This window comes from Trichosurus vulpecula, chromosome 7 (assembly GCF_011100635.1).
Source record: "Trichosurus vulpecula isolate mTriVul1 chromosome 7, mTriVul1.pri, whole genome shotgun sequence".
NCBI lineage: Eukaryota > Metazoa > Chordata > Mammalia > Diprotodontia > Phalangeridae > Trichosurus > Trichosurus vulpecula.
The window spans coordinates 44,519,134-44,538,112 of record NC_050579.1 but is presented as its reverse complement, the minus strand read 5'-3'; the positions used below and the strand labels follow the sequence as shown (position 1 = coordinate 44,538,112).

Below are 18,979 nucleotides of genomic sequence, written 5' to 3'. Positions count from 1 at the left end.
CGTTAGCTGAAGCTTACCTAGCGACTTGAGGTCTGCAAAGCACTTTCCATCGCTCCGTTTCCTTCGAGCCTCATGATAATCCTGCAATTATTATCCTCTCGCCCCTTTTACAGATGAGGAAACTGAGGCCCAGAGACCAAGTGGCTTGCCCAGATTCACACAGCCAGGTAGTGCCTAAAACAGGGTTTCAACCCTCTTCCTGACCAGCCCCAGCTGATTTGGAGGGATGAGATGCCCTTTGAAGAACTCAGCAAGAGCGGAGAACAGTGAGCGACGGAGGGAGCCTAGTGAAGCTGACGGGGAGAGGTTGGATATGCACTGGATAATTAGACTCCTTTTGTTCCTCATCAGTAACCTGGACCTTTCTGAAGGGTTGAGCACTATCACCACCTCCCGGGAAAAGGTGGTCCTGCCCCAGCTCTTGCCACTAGCCCGGCCTCACCCTGTCTTCCCTATTTACTTGCCTCAGGAGCATCTTTTTCTTTTTTTGTTTGTATATATTTTATTTAATGTTTTAGTTTTCCATATTGATTTCCACGAGATTTTGAGTTACAAATTTTCTCCCCATTTCTACCCTCCCCTCCATTCCAAGGTGGCATATATTCTGATTGCCTCCTTCCCCAGTCAGCCCTGCCTCTTTCACCCCATTCCCCACCCCCTATCCCCTTTCCCCTTACTTTCTTGTAGGGCAGGATAGATTTCTATGCCCCATTCATATATATCTTGTTTCCCAGCTGCTTGCAAAAAAACAATTTTTTTAAGCATCTGCTTTTAAAACTTTGAGTTCCAAATTCTCTCCCCTCTTCCCTTCCTACCCATCCTCCCTAAGAAGGCAAGCAATTCAACATAGGCCACACATGTACCATTATGCCAAACACTTCCACAATGCTCATGTTGTGAAAGGCTAACTATATTTCCCCCTATCCTGTCCTGTCCCCCTTTATTCAGTTTTCTTCCTTGACCTTGTCCCTTTTCAAATGTGTTTGCTTTTCATTACCTCCCCCCCAGTCTGCCCTCCCTTCTATCATCCCCCTTTTTTTATCCCCTCTCAGGGACATCTTTTGAGGGTTGGTAGCCACAGCTGGAAACAAGGAAAGTGTTGGTCTTAACCTAAGATTTGCTCAACCTTCAGAAGTCAACGCCATCTTTACTCCTTAGTCCATCAATCAAATCAAAATCAATCAATCAAAGTCCAGTGCCACACTATATCATCTACAGGGTGTCCTTAAAGTTTGGACATATAGGCAAAAATGCATATTTTGAAATATTTGGAATATTAACAGACCTTAGCCCTGTTGACTCCTTTTTCTGGCGTATACTGAAGGAGAAGGTATACTCAATGAAAATCACAGTTGCAACACACTTGATTGAATGCATAAAGAGTAAATGTGCTAAAATTGATGGCAGTGGGGAGTTACTGCATCGAGTTCACGTGAATCTTGCAAAGCGCATCCATCTTTGCATCACAAATGATGGAAATCATATTGAAGATATTATTTGTTAATATTCCAATTAAATAAAACGTTGTTGAAAATTTCATTCATTTCATTTCTTGAGAATATGGATTTTTGCCTATGTGTCCAGACTTTAGGAACTCCCTGTGTACTAAGCATTTCCTCTGGTCACCCCATAAACCTGGAACACTTTCCTTCCTTATCTCCAGACTCTGGCTTCCTTGACTTTTTCCTTCAGGTCATAACTAAAATCCCATTTTCTAGAGGAAACCTCTTCCAGTCCCACATAATGCTAGTGCTTTCCCCTCTGAGATTATTTCCAATTTATCCTCTATTTATCTTGTTTGTATATAGGTGTTTTCTTGTTGCCTTCACTATTAGGCTTGAGAGCAGGGACTATTTTTGCTTTTCTTTGTATCTCCAGTGCTTAGTACAGTGTTTGGTATGTAACAGGGGCCTAATAAATGCTTGTTTACTCTGTTTTTGGACATCTAGAACTAGATTACCATAGGGCATCAAGAGACAACTAGATGGTGCAGAAGATAAGTTGGGTTTATTATAAAAAAATTGGAGTTTAAATCCTTCCTCATTTTATAGCTGTGTGACCCTGAGTAAGTCACTTAATCCCACTCATTCTCAGTTTCCTCATCTGCAAAATGGGACTTGTAATAGAAGTCATTGTAAAGATTAAATGAGATAGCATATGTAAAAGGATTGGCAAACCTTAAATCACTACATAAATGGTAACCATCGTTATTATCCTGCCAAACTCAACACATTGAAAACAGAACTCATAATCATTCCCTTCAAACCCTCCCCTCCTTTGAATGTTCCTATTACAGCCAAAGGTACCACCATCTTCCCAGTCCATCTTCCCAGTCACCCAGGCTCAAAACTTCAGTGTTATTCTCAGCTCCTCCCTTTCATTCACTCCACACATCAATCTGTTCCTTAATCTCCTCATTTCTATCTTTATGACATTTTTCACATACTTCCCTTTCTCTCCATTTATACACCCCTCCCCTCCCAAGTTCAGGCCCTCATCCCCTCTCCTGTACTGTTATAATAACCTTATAATTGTCTCCGTGCGCCTATCCTCTCCCAGGCCAATCCATCCTCCACTCATTTGCCAAAGGGATTTTCCTAAAGCATAGGTCTGGTGATATTTCCCTCTATCCCCCCATCCAATAAAATCCAGTGGCTCACTAATTCCTCCACAATCAAACCTCAGAGCCTCTGTTTGGTATTTAAATCTCTTCATAAGCTTGCCGTTTCCTACCTTCCCAGTCTTCTTACACTTTAGACCCTTCTACACATTCTATGATCTAGCTGTCTACCCTCTCCTGTTTGCTATTCCTCACAAACAACACTCCATTCTCCATCTCCATGCCTTTGAACTGACCTTGTACTCCCATGCCTGGCATGCTCTTCCTCTTCATCTCTCTCTCTTAGCTTCCTTAAAGACTCAGTTCAAATTCCATCTTCTGCAAAGAGGTCTTTCCTGGTCCCACTAGCTATTAGTGCCTTCCCTGCTGATAGGGCCTTTCATCTATTTTATATATGTAATATGTGTATATATATATATATATATATATATATACACACACACACACACACACATATATATACACACACGCGCGCACACACACACACACACACACATATATACACATATACATACATACATACATATATATATCTTGTATATACCTGGTTATATGTGCTGTCTCACCCATTAGGTGAGCTTCTTCAGGACAAAGACCACTTTTGCTTTTCTTCCTGTTTCCAGTGGTTAACACAGTGTCTGGCACAGAGTTTGCACTTATTAGATGCTTATTGGCTGACTGACTAACTGCTAGCTCCAAGCCATGAAGACCCAAGTCTATCCCCACAGAAGAGCAAGGGAGAGAGAGGTAAGTTGCAAAACACTATTGTAATTCTAAGGGCCCTTCTATTCTAGGGTCATGATATGTTGTGTTTTTTTTTTTAAACCAAAACTTACTTTTTCAATAAACAAACTATTTTCTCTCTCCCACCTCCTCCCCATTGAAAAAAAAGAAAAGAAAGAAAAAGAAAACCCTTGTAGCAAATATGCATAGTCAAGCAAAACAAATTCCTGCATTAGCCATGTCCAAAAAACGTTCCATTCTGCATTAGGTGATGAGCTTTTGAGATCTTTACAATTACAGTTTAAAATATCTGAGTTTTTTTGCCTCCCCTTCCCCACTTTTGTCTCTTTGTCACTTAATAGAAAATGAAGGGGAATATCCCTGGCACCTGTGACTTTGAGAAGGTGACTTCAGCCAGGTGCTACATAAGTTAGACTATGGTAAGTCTTGACTGGGTGGGATGACCAATTATTTACTATTACTGAATGTAGTGTGGTGCAAAGAATACTGCTTTTGGAGCTACAAGACCTTGATGTAAGACCAAGTTTTGCTACTTTCACCTGTCTGATCTTGGCAGTCACTGTGCCACTTTGGGCCTCAACTATCTCATCTGTGAAATGGTGGTGGTAGGGTGTTGGTGGTGGACTAGATGACACCTTAAGTCTTTGCTAGCTCTTGGTCTCTATGATCCTCTGTGGGAGGAGGGGTTCTGGTTGGCCTGGGGGGCTTCTGAGGTATCTTTAACTCAGATTCTGTGACTCTGTGATAGCATCCTTCTGTTGTGCAATATCTTAGAGGTGCTGTCCAGAACATGGCACCATGTTTGACTCATGCATAGATGGCCTGGTAGGAGTGCAGTGAGCAGAGTAAGTAGGAATACACACTGGGCTCCACTTGAACTTTTTTTTGAAGCATCTGATACCAACTTTACTGTTGCTGGGGATGTAGGCCAGTGACAGAGTCATTTGGGGAATGAGGAATAGGTGGAATAAAGGGAAGAACAACATAACAGAACAGAGCATGCCCTTTGACATGGGGAATAAACTAAATGATTCTGTCTTGGCCTGAACCTTTCACGTAGGACTTGCCCCCTTGGTATCTCCTTTCCATACCCCCTCATACCACCACCATATTCCAAACCTGACTAATATCTTATAAAACTCCTTCCCTCCCTCCAGTGGAAGGTTTTATGTGGTGAGGGCAAAGAGAGGTAAGGGTTCTCTCTTAGGTGAGAGACCCAAGTGTATGTGCCTCACTTATAGCTCTATCCTCTGATTCTAGACTTTGGAGGCAAATAGGGATGGAGGGAGGCCTTAGGGAGTACAGGGGGCTTCAGGGCCAAGCGACCCTTGAGGAGTAGGGAACCAGAAACAGATATTTCTCTGCTCCTTGGAATTTCCCCCATATTCCCATTCTAGCCCTCCATTTCCTAGGATAAGACCATGCTTTCTAACTTAGAGCACTTTGGGGTTTGGAGTCCCAGCCACAGGAAGAGTCACAGTCCAGCTACAATTGACTTAGGCAAGCATGACACTTTAGATATAGGTATATAGAAAGAAAACATAGGGGGCAGCTAGGTGGTGCAGTGAGTAGAGCAGCAGCCCTGGAGTCAGGAGTACCTGAGTTCAAATCTGGCCTCAGACACTTGACACATTTAGTAGCTGTGTGACCTTGGGCAAGTCACTTAACCCCAATTGCCCTGCCCTCCCCCCTGCAAAAAAACAAAGAAAAGAAAAAAGAAAAGGTCTATTGGGGCAGCTAGGTGGTGGAGTGAGTACAATACTGGCCCTGGAGTCAGGAGAACCTGAGTTCAAATCTGGCCTCAGACACTTGACAAAATTTACTAGCTGTGTGACCTTGGGCAAGTCACTTAACCCCAATTTCCCTACTCTCCCCCTCCAAAAAACCAAAAAAAGGGAAGTTTAAAAAAAAAAAAGAAAACATGGTATGGGAAGGGAAAAACCTCTGGCCATCAAAAAAGCTAGTGTAATCTTAGGTTGCATCAAGAGAGACACAGTGTCCGGGACTGGGGAAGTGATAGTACTGCTGTGATGTCTATGGCTGGACTCTGGTCAGACCACATCTGGAGTGTCGTGTTTAATTCTAGGTGTTAGATATTAGGAGGAACACAGATAAATGGAGAGTGTCCAGAGGAAATTGATCTGGAATGGTGAAGGGCTTCAAGACCATGCCCAGTCAGGATCAATTGAAGGAACAGGAAATGTTTATCCTGGAAAAGAGAAGACTTGGAGGAAATATGATCCCAGTCCTCAGGTATTTCTAGGATTATCTTGTGGGAAGAGAAATTCAACTTTTATTTTTGTTGACCTCAGAGTGAGGATCCCGGAACTATGGATAAGTGGATGTTGTCTAGAGAAAACATTTGACTTGATATGAAGAAAATAGTTCCCCCAAATCAGAGCAAAGGGTATGGGCTGCCTTGGGAGGTAGTGTTTCCCCCTCATTTGAGGTCTTCAACTGGAAGCTTGTTCAGGTTGGACTAGATGACCTTTATGGTCCCTTATAATGCTGAGATGTGGTGATTTTATGATTAGGGAAAAAGAAGAGAACCATGAAAGCAGGACTTCCAATAAGGCCAGGAATATTAAGGTCAGACCTAATAGTAGTTTTCAGTGTTAGGCCAGTCCAACATTGGAACGTTTAGACTGTTGAATTTCCCGTTGTTGATCGTCACCTGCTAGAAGGAGGAGCCCTTTGGAAGTTGGGATGCATGAGACTGTCTATTGGACATTTGAAACTGGATATCCCAGGCAAAACCTCAGCAAACATAACTTAGTATCTCTCCCCCCAAACCCAATCCTTTTCTAGACTTCTCTAATACTGTAGAGGGTCCCCCATACTACCAATCGCCTAGGTTTGTAACCTTGGTGTTATCTCCAACTCTTCATTCTCCCTCATCCCACATACCTAATCCATTGCCAAGGATTTCGTAGCTGATTTTTTCTCTCCACATCACCTTAGTTCAGGTCTGTCTCATCTTTCACCTGTATTATTGCAATGGCCTCCTAACTGGTTGGTCTGTCTCAGGTTTCTCCCCTTCGTGAACATAGATCTGACCACTTAGATCACTCTTCCACTCCAGTGGTTCCCTATCGCAACTGTCCACTCTTCTATTAAGCTTTTAAGCATCGTCACAATGTCTTGCCAGCCCTGTCATACACTAATTCTTCTCCACTCTGCAACCCAGCCAAAGTGGCTTGTTCTCTGTCCTCAGATTCTGTAGTTTCTCCCAACATTGTGCCTTTTCACTAGTTGATCCCCATGCCTACAGTGCATTTCCTCATCTTTGCCTCAGAGAATTCTTCCTTCCCGATGCAGCTCAAGGATCACTTTCTACGTCAGGGCTTCTTCATTTGTTTTGTGTCATAGACCCCTTTCAGCAGTCTGGTGAAGCCTACAGATTCCTCAGAATCAGAAGGAAACCAATTATATTTAAATATAGTTATCAAAACCTTATTTCAAAAGTGAGTTCACACACTTAAGGTAGCAGGTTGCAAGGCTGGTAAACCTGTGGCCTGAAGGCCACATGTGGCCTTCTAGGTCCTCAAGTGCAGCCTTTTGACTGAATCCAAAGTTCACAGAACAAATCCCCTTAATAAAAGGATTTGTTCTGTAAAATTTGGATTCAGTCAAAGGGCTGCACTTGAGGACCTAGAGGGTCACATGTGGCCTCGAGGCTGCAGGTTACCCACCCCTGGGTTAAGGACTTCCATCCTACATGAAGCCTTTTCTTACTCCCTCTCCCTTGCTGCTAGTGCTTTTTCCCCCTAACTACCTTGTTTTTAATTACATTGTATTTATTTTCTTTATATTTAGTCTACATATACACATATGTGCATCTGTTGTCTCTTATGTTAGAGTGTAAGTTCATTGAGAGTGGGGATTTTTTCATTCTTTGCACTGTGCCTGGCACATAGTCAGGACTCAAGAAATGCATATTGCTTGATTCTTCGGTGTATCCAGATTGTGATGGGGACCACCTGGTGGAAGGGACTAATCTTTGCTTGCTCTGTAGATAAATCTCACATGCGACCATTAAAAAAATCCTCCTTGTCAGTATTTCCTTCTCTTCTCATGCATTTTAAAACATGCTTCAATGCCCCTCTTTTTTTGGGGGGGGTGTCACTATTGATACCCTTTCTCTTCTCAACTTCCCCCCTGCTCCTGACCTCCTGGCAAACAAAAATTAGAGAGAGAGTGAGAGAGAGAGAATGAATGAATATGAGAACCACCCTTGGAACAAATAAGCCACACAGTGGCCATGCCTAAAGAAAGTACGTCTATTTTATGTCTTGAATCCTACCCCTCCATGAAGAGGTGCTTCATCGTAGGTCCTAGAGAGAGATGCTTGGTTATTGCATTGATTAGAGTTCCTAAGTCTTTCCGAATTGTTTTTCTTTACGTTGTTGTCCTTGTATACACTGTTCTCCTGGTTCTGCTTACTTCACTCAGCATCAGTTCATACTGCCCAGGATTCTTTGAAGTTGTCTCTTTTATCATGTCGTACAGTACAGTAATATTCCATTACATTCATACATCATAGTTTGTTCAGCCATTCCTAATTGGTGGGTACCCCCTTATATTCTAGTTCTTTTCTTTTTTTAACTCCTGATTTAGCATCAGGAAGTTTGTTTTGCTCTCAACCGTTCCCTCCCTGATATATCTTCCCTCTTGATCCCTTGGCGACCCTTGGTTCCTTGCTAAGCTTGTTGTATTTTCTACACCAAATTATTGGCAATCCTTTTTCTGTTCCAGGTAAGAATGAAGTTCATCTATGCCCATTCCCCTACTCCTTCCATATTTGTATATTCTTCTCATGTACCCTAGCTATGAGCAATAGCAAGTTCCACCCCTCCTTCCTCCTTTCTGCCCCAGTGTATTCCTGTTATCCTCCCTTCTTTTCACCCTCTTAAAATCCTCAGAGCAGAACCAATCACTCCCTGCCCAGATCCCGCTGTTTTTCTCATTTTTCTCCCTCAGCCCCTCTGAAGGGATACTTTTTTATTTTTATTTTCCCTTTACTTGAATAATATAGCATCATATAGCCTTTTCCAATTGCTCAAATAAACATACCTTTTTACGTTTCTCTTGTGTTTTCATTTCATGGTGCCCATACAGCTCTGGTCTTTTCATTAGAAATACTCTATTTCTGTTACTCCATTTTTTTTCCTCCTATAGGATTATACTCAGCTTTGGAGGATTAATTATTCTTGGTTGTAAACCTAGGTCTTTTGGAATATTGTATTTCAAGATGTCCTCTAATTGTAGTAGAATCTGCCTGTTCTTATGTGGTCCTGTTGTTCCTTGACACTTAAACTGGTTGGTTTTTTTTTTTGGATGCTTACAGTATTTTTTTCTTTGATGTGTGAGCTTTTGATTTTGGCTATGACAGTCCTGGGATTTACTTTGGGGGCGGGGGAGGGGGTTCCTTTCAGAAAGTGATTGATATATTCTATCTTCACTTTGCACTCTGATTCTAATAGATACGGGCAATTTTCATTTATGATTTCTGAAAATGTACTATCCAGGTTTTGTTTGTTTTTTTTTTTTGCAGGGGGAAAGGCAGGGCAGTCAGGGTTAAGTGACTTGCCCAAGGTCACACAGTTAGTGTCAAGTGTCTAAGGCCGAATTTGAACTCAGGTCCTCCTGACTCCAGGGCCGGTGCTCTATTCACTGCGCTACCTAGCTGCCCCTGTGCAGGTTTTTAAAATTATAGTTTTCACATAGTCCAGTTATCTCTCTCTAAACTGTTTTTAATATCAGTTGTTCTGATATCAAATGTCTTGTATTTTCTTTTAATTTTTTCAATCTTTTGATTTTGTTTTAATATTTCTTCCTGTCTTTCAGATTCACTGATTTCTGCTTGAGGTATTTTATTTTAAGAATAATGTTACTTGAGTAAGGTTTACCATTTTCTTTTCTAAGCTATTTATTCTAATTCTTTCCTCCAGAGCTTTTATTTCAATTTTTATCTCATGCTTCATTTTTCCTAGATATTCATATAGTCCTTATGGAAAGTTCCTTTTGTTCCCTTTAAAATGAATTGCTTTTGCAGTTGCAACAGAGGTACTTGATTCTTCTTTTGGGGGATCTCTACGTCTCTAATCATTTTTGTGTGGGTCAGTGTTTTATTTTGCTTACTTATCTCTCCTTAGTTCTTAAAATGAGGTTTTGCTTTGAAAAAGGGAGGGAACAAGCCTTTGTGAAGGCCAAGCTTTGACTCCAGCTAAGCTTTGGGTGGGGGTGGTTAGTCCTGCATGGTCTCACTCTAGGTCATCTGGGTTCCTGCAATGACCCCTGCCTCTTGGGGTAGGTTCCCCACAAGGATCTCTGGAGTTCAGAGTACTGGATCTCCAGGGTTCTTTGTGGCCTCTCAGGACAGAGACTAGGGACTCTAGTCCTTAGGCCTCTGAGTTGTCATGCCATCTTGGCTGCTGCTGGGATTTCCAGGGTTCTCACCCCTCTTTTTCTGGGGACTTGGGGGCAGATGTGAAAGATACACAGGAGAAAGGAAGTAGTATGTCTTTTTTGGTCAGGACCTATGTAGCCGAGGCTTTTACCCTTATTGGTAAATCCTTGCTTCTTTGACAGGTCATAGTATCATCAGTTCAGAGCGAGAAGGAGCATCATAGGGCATCTGGACACATTTACAATTAAGCAAAGTGAGATTCAAGGAGGTTAAGTTACTTGCCCATGGGCACAATCAGTCAGTGAATCAACGAGCATTTATTAAGCATTTAGTATGTGCCAGGCACCGTGCCAGGTGCTGAGAATGCAAAGAAAAAGCAAAACGAGTCTCTGCCCTCAAGGAGCTGGCATTCTGATGGGAGAGACAACTCGTCTATAAATAGGTACATATGTAATACATACAGAATAGATGGGAGGGAAGGAACGAGCTACTGGAAAGACTTCTTTCAGAAGATGGGATTTGAACTGAGTCCTGAAGGAAGTCGGGGTGCTAAGAGGCAGAGGTGAGGAGAGGGTATTGCAGGCACAGGAGACAGCCAGCGCCAAGGCATAGAGAAGAAGGATGGAGGGTTATGTGTGAGGAAGAGTAAGCAGGCTAGTGTGGCTAGGAGCAGGCGAAGGGTTAGACCATGCAAGAAGCCTGGAAGGTTAGAAAGCCAAGCTGGGAAGGGCTTTCAGTGCTAAAGAAGAATTTGTTTGATCCCGGAGGTAACAGGAAGCTACTGGGTTTTATTGAGAACAGGAGCAACATGGCTAACCTGTGCTGTAGGAAGATCACATTGGTAGCTGGGTGGGAGTGGGGAGAGGTGAGGCAGGGAGGTCACCACCCTTTGAGTGGTCCAGGTGAGAAGTGATAAGGGCCTCATGTAAGGTGGTGGTTGTGTGAATGGAGAGAAGGTGTCAGATGAGAGATTTTTGTGGAGGTAGAAATGACAGATTGGGAAACCAATTGGTTATGTGAGATGAGTGAGTAAAAGATACTGTGCAGATTGCAAACCGGGGTGGTTTAAAGGAGGCAGAGCTAAATCTGGACTTCTGACTCTAAATCCATTGTAGTTTTAGTACATCATGCTGTCTCCCCATTCACAGCTTTCTTTTCTGCTCCCAAATTAAACTAGGAAGAAGAGCCACTTTAAATGCCCAGCCTCTTTCTGACTTTGGTGTTGGAGGTACAAAGAAAAAACAAAACTAGTCTCTGCCCTGCCCTCAGGGCCCTTATAGGAATAAGGGATGTCAAAGAAAGGGGCATCTACATTAACAGGGGTGCTTGTCAGACCTTGGGAAGGTCTTGTCAAGCTCAAGATGGAGTGATTCTGGAATGGCTGAGGAGAAGGTGGACATCATTGTTCTTAGAGATATCTGAGTTTAGAAGAGAACCCCATCTCTTTAGGCTGGAGAGGAGATAGGGGTTGGGAGGGTTCTGTGAAGTGAAGGTAGCTGATCCAAATCTCTTTTAACCAAAGGCAGTGTGTATAATGGAAAGACCACTGGACTTATAGTCAGGAGATTTGAATTCTAGTACTAGGTATCTAGTAATAATGATCAATCGATTAGCAAGCTTTTCATTAAGTACCTACTATGAGATAGGCACTGTTCGAGGTCCCTGGGGCACAGATACAAAGAATGAAACAATCTCTATTTGCAAAGAACTTCCATTCTAATGAAGAAGACCACAAGCACATTTATACAGAATAAATATAAAGAGAATAAATTCAAAGTCGTTATATGCAAGGTGGTTTGGGATGAAGGTCCCTAGCAATTGGGAAGAAAGGCTTCATGTGGAAAGTGACCTTGAATTGAGTCTTTAAGGAAGATAGAGATTAAGTGACCTGAAGGTTTGGGAGGGCATTCTAGGTGTGGGAATGGTGAGTAAAAAGCATAAAGACAGGAAATGGAGTGGCATGTGTGAGGAATAGAGAGAAGGCAAGTTTATCAGGATCACAGAGTGCAGGAGAGGGAGTAATGTTCAATGAGGCTGGAAAATGGGTTGGGACCAGATGGTGAAGAGTTTTAAAAGCTAAAGAAAGGAATTTCTATCCTAGAGGCAATAGGAATTGATTGAGTTAAGGATTGGGGCTTGACATGGTCACATCTGCCTTTAAAGAAAATCACTTTGGCAGCAGGGTGTAGGGTGCAGTGTTGAGAGCCTTAACTCTCAACAGAGATGGCCACCAAGAGGCTGCTGCAATGATCCAGATGAGAGAAGAGGAGGGCCTGAACCAAGATAGCAGGTAGCTGTGTGAGAGGAGGGAGGCATAGATGAAGAAGACCTTGTGGAGGAAGAAATGACAAGACTTGACTACTGGTTGAATATGTGGAATGCGGCAGAATGGGAGAGGAGAACGATGCTGACATGACAAAGTTAGGACCTTGGGGCCATACAGAGATCATAAAGCTTGGCTGAAGGAAGGGTTTAGGAGGAAACATGAGTCCAGTTTGGGACGTGTTGAGTTTGAGATGTGTCCAGAACATCCAGTTTGAAATATCCAATTGGCGATTGGTGATGTGGGACTGGAAATCAGGGCAGATGTGTGTGTCACCTGCATAGAAATGATAGTCAAACTCTTGGGAGCTGATGTGTGATCTTTGGTGAGTTTCGGTCTTTTAAGGCCTTAACTTCCTCCTCTTTAAAATAAAGAAGCTGGACTAAATGACTGAGTCAGAAGACTTGCGTTCCAGTCTCCCCTGGGACCCTTTGCTACCTGTATGACCTTGAGCAAATAACTTCAAATCCCTGAGACCGTTTCCTCATCTGAAAACTAAGGGGATTGAACTAGATGGCCATCCATCTCTATGTCTACGAACACTTGGCATGTTGGTGCCATTTTGGGAAATCCCTGCCCATCCCTTCTGTCTCCAAAGATCGGTTGTACTTAGTCTGTCTGGTGAACTGCTTTTGCGATCCTGGCATATAGATCCCTGAGATCACTGCTTTTCTTTCTAGATCTGCTCTGTTTTCCTTTCAGTGACCCCTGAACAAGGAGAAAGCGGCAACTACAATTGGAAACAGTGTGGAGAAGTAGAGAATGGAGGAAGAAAAAGGGAAGGGGACCAGGGGAAACATTGACTTTGATATTGGAAAGATTTAGAACTGTTGAAGGTAAGAATCAGTAAGTGGTTCTGGCTTCCAACAAAGCTGAGGAGAGTGGGTCTTGTGAAGGGCTGTTCTTATAGGTCAGCCCTGGTGAGTTTTAGAGGAGAGAAGCCAACACACTCAGCCATTTAGAGGGACACCAAGGAGCTAGCAACAATGTCCTGTTTTTTGGAGGGGGGAAGGCAGGGCAGTTGGGGTTAAGTGACTTGCCCGAGGTTACACAGATGTCTGAGGCTGTATTTGAACTCAAGTCCTCCTGACTCAGGACTAGTGCTCCACTCACAGAGCCCCCTAGCTGCCCCTAACAATGTCCTTTTTATCTTGCTGTCCCAACTGTGGGTAGGATGAAGTGAGATTAAGGTTTTAATACTTCTTTATTCTTTGGAGATGCTCCATTTGTGGTGGTTTCCCAACATACTCCTCTGTAACACAGATAGGCACAATGTATATGCATATGTTTTTGTATGTACTCTGTGCCCTACATATACAAACTCATTTCTCCACATACCTCCTTATCCGTAGTGTAGGTGCTGTGACAGCTTAAGTGAGAGACAATGTGGAGAGAGCACTGTATTTGAAGTCAGTGAACCTGGGTTCAGATCTTGGCTCTTTTGTGATGTTGGTCAAATTCAGATTACTTCTGGCATTCAGTTTCTTCATTTTTACAATTAAAGTGTTGGACTACCTAATTTATACCTTCTAGGCCCTATAATTAATTCCTGTCCATCATACAACCCCAAACAAGCATGCCTCCGTGTATGAAGCCTGCCAGTGTGGGCACTCCAGGCGGGCTCCTCCTCTCTCCTCCTCCCCTGGTGTACTTGCCGCCCTGTAGCTTCTACTTGTTTTGGAAGCTTGCTGCTTTCAGGAAGTCCTGCTCCCTTTCTTCTGCTCCCATGAACTCATCCTGAGTTGTAGCACCTCACGCCACCCACCCCGCCCCCTGCCCCGCTCCCCTGCAGGATCCTATTTGGAAAGTACTCCAAGGGCCCAGGCAACCTCTTTCCCAGGCTGAACGTAATTCTGGCAGAGCCAGTGACTTTGCTTGGGGACATTGCATTCATTCCTCAAATGACATTTCATACAATGGACAATTCTGGTGACCTTTCCTCTCCATGGTTTATCCAGCCTTCTTTGCCTACACTCCCAACTTCAATGAGGCCATCCCTGCCACCTACAGGAACTGCCTGAAATAACACTCCCTGGGAGCAGCTGGTGCTCCTGCCCTTCTCTGCATTGCAGCTAGAGTGAACGGGGCTGTAAGAGTCCCAGGCTTCCAGGGCTGCCCACGGAAAGAGGAGAGATGAGGGCCTTGGGAAGTCTGGGAGAACACGGGGCAGCCTACTTCAATCCTTGTAAATGGGAAAGGAGGAAGAGTATATCACAGCATTTTGAAGTGGGAAGAGGGTCACTGGGTGGTGGCCAAGTGTCTGATGGCCTCCCTGATTGCTCTGCAGACACAATGGCATTCTACATCATTCCCAAACTGCTAGATTCGCAACCTCCTTATCAGCATACTGAACAGAAACAGCCTCTGGGCTGTTTCTTATGGGATCCCCCATTCCAGTTTTAGCAGTAATGGTGACTCCTGAACACCAGTAGCAACTTCTGGCTTCTCAATCATCTGGGGGGGGGGTGCCTGGTTGTGCCCACAGTTAAAGGCTTCAGCAAGAATCTGGACTCTTAGTGTGTATGTATAAGGAGCTGGGGGAAATTTTTTTCCTTGTTGGGGCAAGAGGAGGCTTCTGCAGATGGAAAAGGGTAGGAACTGCTGACAGTGGGTGCTAGAAAAAGGACCCACTCTGTATTTCAATCCTCCTGGCTTGCTCCCTATCTCTTCTTTTTCTTTTCCCCCCTCCTTGTGCTATCTCCTTTTCAGCTGTTGACACCCCATTCTCTAACTCTTTCTATCTCTGACAGTCTCTTTCAGTATCTCTCTCTGTCTCCTCTTTCTCTCTCTTCTCTTTTCCTATCTATCTATCTATCTGTCTGTCTATCTATCATCTATCTGTCTATCCATTCACATATAATCTCTCTGTGGGTCTCCGTATCTCCCTTCTCTAGGGGTATTTCTGCAGAACAAGCTGTTTCTCTCTCCAGCTTCCCCATCTGGAGTCTCTTTGATGGATGGGTAACTTCCCAGTCACAGCTTCCACTTCTATCTGTGTTGAAGTCAGAACGACAGAAAACTGCACCAGGAAAGCTGCCATCATGGGAGTTAGCCAGCTCTCTTATCCTCCCTTCCAGATCCCTCCCTGCTCCCCAGTCTTACTGCCCCTTTCCCTTTTGCCTTAAGATTCTTGGTCTCTGACTGTATCTCCCTCCAATACCTGGTGGGTGGGGGTTTGGAGTTTAATCATTCTCTGAAATATTCTATCTCCCCCCCAGGATTTGTGTGACAAGGAGAGAAGAGAAAAGGAGCCGTGTTGTCCAGCTAAAAGAAGGCCGAGGGGAGTGATTGACAGGTGTTTTCTAGGAAAAGAAGAAGATTTCCTTGTTCCCTCGTCCCTTGGAGAATAGGGCAAGTGGCAGAAAGGGAGGGTCTAAGACTCCAATAGGAGGGACTTAGGTTAGTTTCCAGGAAAGACTTCCTGGCCTGTTCAGGGATAGAAACATATTTAGGAGAAAGCAAGGTAACTTCTTCCCTGGAGAGCTCTCGACAGCAGTGATTCTCAGACTAGACACACAGAAGGGTGGAGGAGCGTTAGGATTCATGAATTCAGAGATGAGAGGGAAGGCAAAGAAGGAAAATAGCAGCTTTGACAGACACAAAGGGAAGGTCAGAAGGGAGTGGTTGGGAGGAAAGAAGACTCCAAATCACTCTTAGTTTTCACTGATTCCAGCCTTTTGGCGGCAGGTTTAATGGTGTCCCATGTCAGGCAGACATGGAACCTGTGTACGCTCTTCCCCATTTCCTCCTTTCCCTCCATCCCAGAGACCATGAGGAGCTGTCCTCTTTCTAGCTCTGGGTCCTTGGATGGGGGTGGAGGCAATAGAGAAGTGTCTGCTTCTGTTGAGTCTGTACCTGGGTGGGAAAGAGGCAGAGAAGCAAGTGGTAACGTCCCAGCCCCATCTCTGGAATGGCCCCGTCAGTGGCTCTGGTGATTGGTTTTGACAATTAAATCAAGGGAGGAGCAAAGATGTGATGCTAGTGGTGAGGTAGGCCATGAGTCCAACACCCCTGGGTTCTGTTGCCTGCTTGTCTACTGGTGGGAGGTGAGGGCTGATAGCTTTGTACCTCACTGTCAAGAGAGGATCATGTCCCAGCTCTAGCACTCTAGAACCCCCAGAGAAAGGAGAAAATCAGTAGAAGCTGACTGTATATCCAGATTGGAAATATCCATAGAGAGAGGCAGATGGGAGGCTCAGGAGATACTGTTAGCTGATACAAGGAAGGCAGGGGCATGCTGGGGACACTTGGGTCCTGATTTTCTACAACATCCTTTGGGGTAAGGCACTGGCCCAACTAGCCTTTTATCCAGCTAAAATTGGCTTGTCTGGGCTTTCAGGGGAGATGGAAAGGGAGATCAGAAGAGTTTGGCAGTGACTCGGTTGCCCCCAGCACCCCGCTCCCCTGAAGACCGAGGAGGCACAAAGTCAAAGGTTGTGTGATGTTTGACCCGTCCCTTGCTTTTGCTCCATAGGGCAATGAGGCCAAAGCAGAGGGTTACAGAGGTGAGAAAGGGGAGGAAGCCAACAGCTAACACTACAATCAGGCCCCTGCTATCCAGGAAGAAGGGTCCTGGGGTTCCCAGAGTGGTGGCATTGGTATCAGAAAGGGTCCCGTTTGGCGATGCAATCCGGATCACCTCTAACCAGGTGCTCAGCGAGTCATTCCCAGCCACGTTGCTGAGCACACAAACATAAGCACCCCTATCTCGAAGCTGTACTGATCGGATCTCTAGGGTTCCATCCTCGAGGACTCTTACTCGTCCAGTTCTACCCAGCCAAGTCCCCTGGGGCCCTCGCCATGAAATGGTAGGAACTGGGTCTCCATCCCCAGAGCAAGAGAAGACAGCCTGCTGCCCCTCCTCTGCACTGACTCTTCGTGGCCCCGACTTCTGAATCAGGGCTGCTCGGCAAGTGAAGTGTCCTGGGGGCAGGATGTCTGAGAACTCCCGTAGGTTTTTCCCCCTGACATGGAGTGGACTGGCACAGGCTGGGGGGGATTTGCCAAAGTCTAGGTGGTGGCGAAGCCGGAGTAGCCACAGCAGACGGCAGTCACAGATCAGGGGGTTGCCAGCCAGCCGCAGGGTGACCAGATTGCTTGGGGAGGGGAAGGCAGCTTCTTCCAGAGTCTGAAGGGCATTGTTGGTCACATCCAGGAGGCAGAAGGCAGACAAACCATGGAAAGCATGGGCAGCAATTGAGGCAAGGTGGGCCCCTGAGAGGTGGAGCTCCTGGAGCCGTACCAAAAAACTCAGTTTCCGGGCTGGGATATTTGAGATGGGATTCTGAGACAAGTCCAGGACCCTGAGGAAGCTCAGATGGCTCAGGGCTTGGAAGGGAACAGAACTCAGGTTGCAGTAAGTGATGGCTAGATGGCTCAGATTGAGCCCAGCCAGGCTCCCAGGTTCCAGGGCCCTCAGAGCTGGCCATTGGTGGATCTCTAGCTCCCGTAACTGTCCCAAGCCTCTCAGAGCCCCTGGAGGCAGCCGACCAATGTCCAACTCACGTAGCTTCAGCCCGGACAGCCCTGGGAGTCGGGCCAGGGCAGGCCCAGGCACAGTGCTTAAGTTACATCGTTCTAGGGTAAGAGTGCTTAGTTTTGCCAATCCCACAAAGGCCCCTGGTGCCACAAACACCAGATGGTTGTCCCCCACTTCCAACTGCTGAAGGCAGCCCAGCTCTCCAAAGGCACCATCCAGGAATAGGACTATCTGGTTCAGGCTGAGATCCAGGAGGGTTAGGGAGGGTAGGCCAGAGAAGACCCCGGGTGCTACAATTCGGAGCCTGTTACCCCGAAGCCTCAAAGTGAGGAGGTTTCGCAGCCCCTGGAAGGCCCCAGGTTCTAGAGTGGAAAGCTGGTTGTGACTGAGATCCAGCTCGAGGAGTGGTCCCAGGCGTGAGAGCATTCCCCTTTGGAGGCCCCATAGGCGGTTCCTACTCAAGTCCAGGAGCTCAGTGTCTGGTGGGATGCCTCCAGGTACTGTCTCCAGCTGCCGGCTGGCACAGATCACTGCTTGGGGTTGGGAGGCACAGTCACATGCTGCTGGGCAGCCTCGGCCACTCCTTCCAGCCAGAAGCAGCAAAATGAAGAGCGGTGGCCAAGAGGCTGAGGCCCAACGGGAAGCTATGTCTATGTCCATTCCTTCTTTGCTTCTGGAATAAATGATGATGTGTCCTTTTTTGGAAGGCAGCAACTCTAGACCTCCCTTCATTCTAGGTACAGATACAGGGTTTCCTTGGGAATTTTTGAGAGGTGGGAGGGAGGAGAGACTGGTGTTTTCAGCTTGGGCATTGCCAACGTGTGGGGTACAGGACCGTGTAGAATCCAGGATTGTCTCTACACCCACAGAGTCCTCTCTGACATCCTCTCCCCACCCCTCTGCACCCTAACCTTTATCTAGAGTGGTTGTGACTTGATGTACCCACTGTCTCTTGGCTTCTGGTGGGTGCTTAGGGTTAGTGATAGCCAGCTAAGTCTGGTCTTGGTGGGGAATGTTGGGGAGATTTCGAGGGGTGGTGTAGAAAAGTGGTTTTATAGTCTGTCCTCTTTATGCTGTGAGATCTCTATCAATTTGGGCCCCTCTGATCCTTTATCTCATGACTGCCTTCCCCAATTACCTCACCTCAATCTCTCTACTTACCTGGAGCCATGCCTGGTAGGCAGCATGGACGGCTCGAAGCTCCGTCTATAGTTTCCCTGAGTCTCAGGGGTGTGTGTCCATGGCCCAGAGCTCCCTGTCTTGTGAGGAGAGAGGCCCTTAGGTCCTGACTTTATCAGCCTAGGATGGAGAAAAATGCTTCATTGAGCTCAAGGGGGGGCGCACCTGCTCTGCTTTGTAGCCTTGGAGAGCTATGGGTCAGAAGAGCTAGCTTCTTGTACCAAC

The 18,979-nt window shown here is 45.5% G+C and overlaps 1 protein-coding gene across 2 annotated transcripts; it reads right to left on the bottom strand.

Annotated features, from left to right (window-relative positions):
* Positions 1-16,453: 16,453 nt before the first annotated feature.
* LINGO4 (leucine rich repeat and Ig domain containing 4) lies at positions 16,454-18,762 on the bottom strand. Of its 2 annotated transcripts, none has more exons than XM_036769077.1 (2): positions 18,737-18,762; positions 16,454-18,308 (listed from the first exon to the last, which is right to left on the bottom strand). In XM_036769077.1, the coding sequence occupies exons 1-2, from the start codon at positions 18,760-18,762 to the stop codon at positions 16,454-16,456; spliced, it is 1,881 nt and encodes a 626-aa protein (XP_036624972.1). The 2 variants fall into 2 exon arrangements, with proteins under 2 accessions (XP_036624972.1, XP_036624973.1); XM_036769078.1 differs by having other exon boundaries at positions 16,454-18,248.
* Positions 18,763-18,979: the final 217 nt, after the last annotated feature.

What these genes read in the sequence shown, in the direction of transcription:
- LINGO4 (XM_036769077.1), bottom strand. Translation starts at nt 18,762, where the DNA reads ATGCTGCCTACCAGGCATGGCTCCAG. An exon ending in CCTACCAGGCATGGCTCCAG is followed by an intron (nt 18,309 to 18,736) that starts GTAAGTAGAGAG and finishes ATCTGTACCTAG; the next exon opens with AATGAAGGGAGGTCTAGAGT.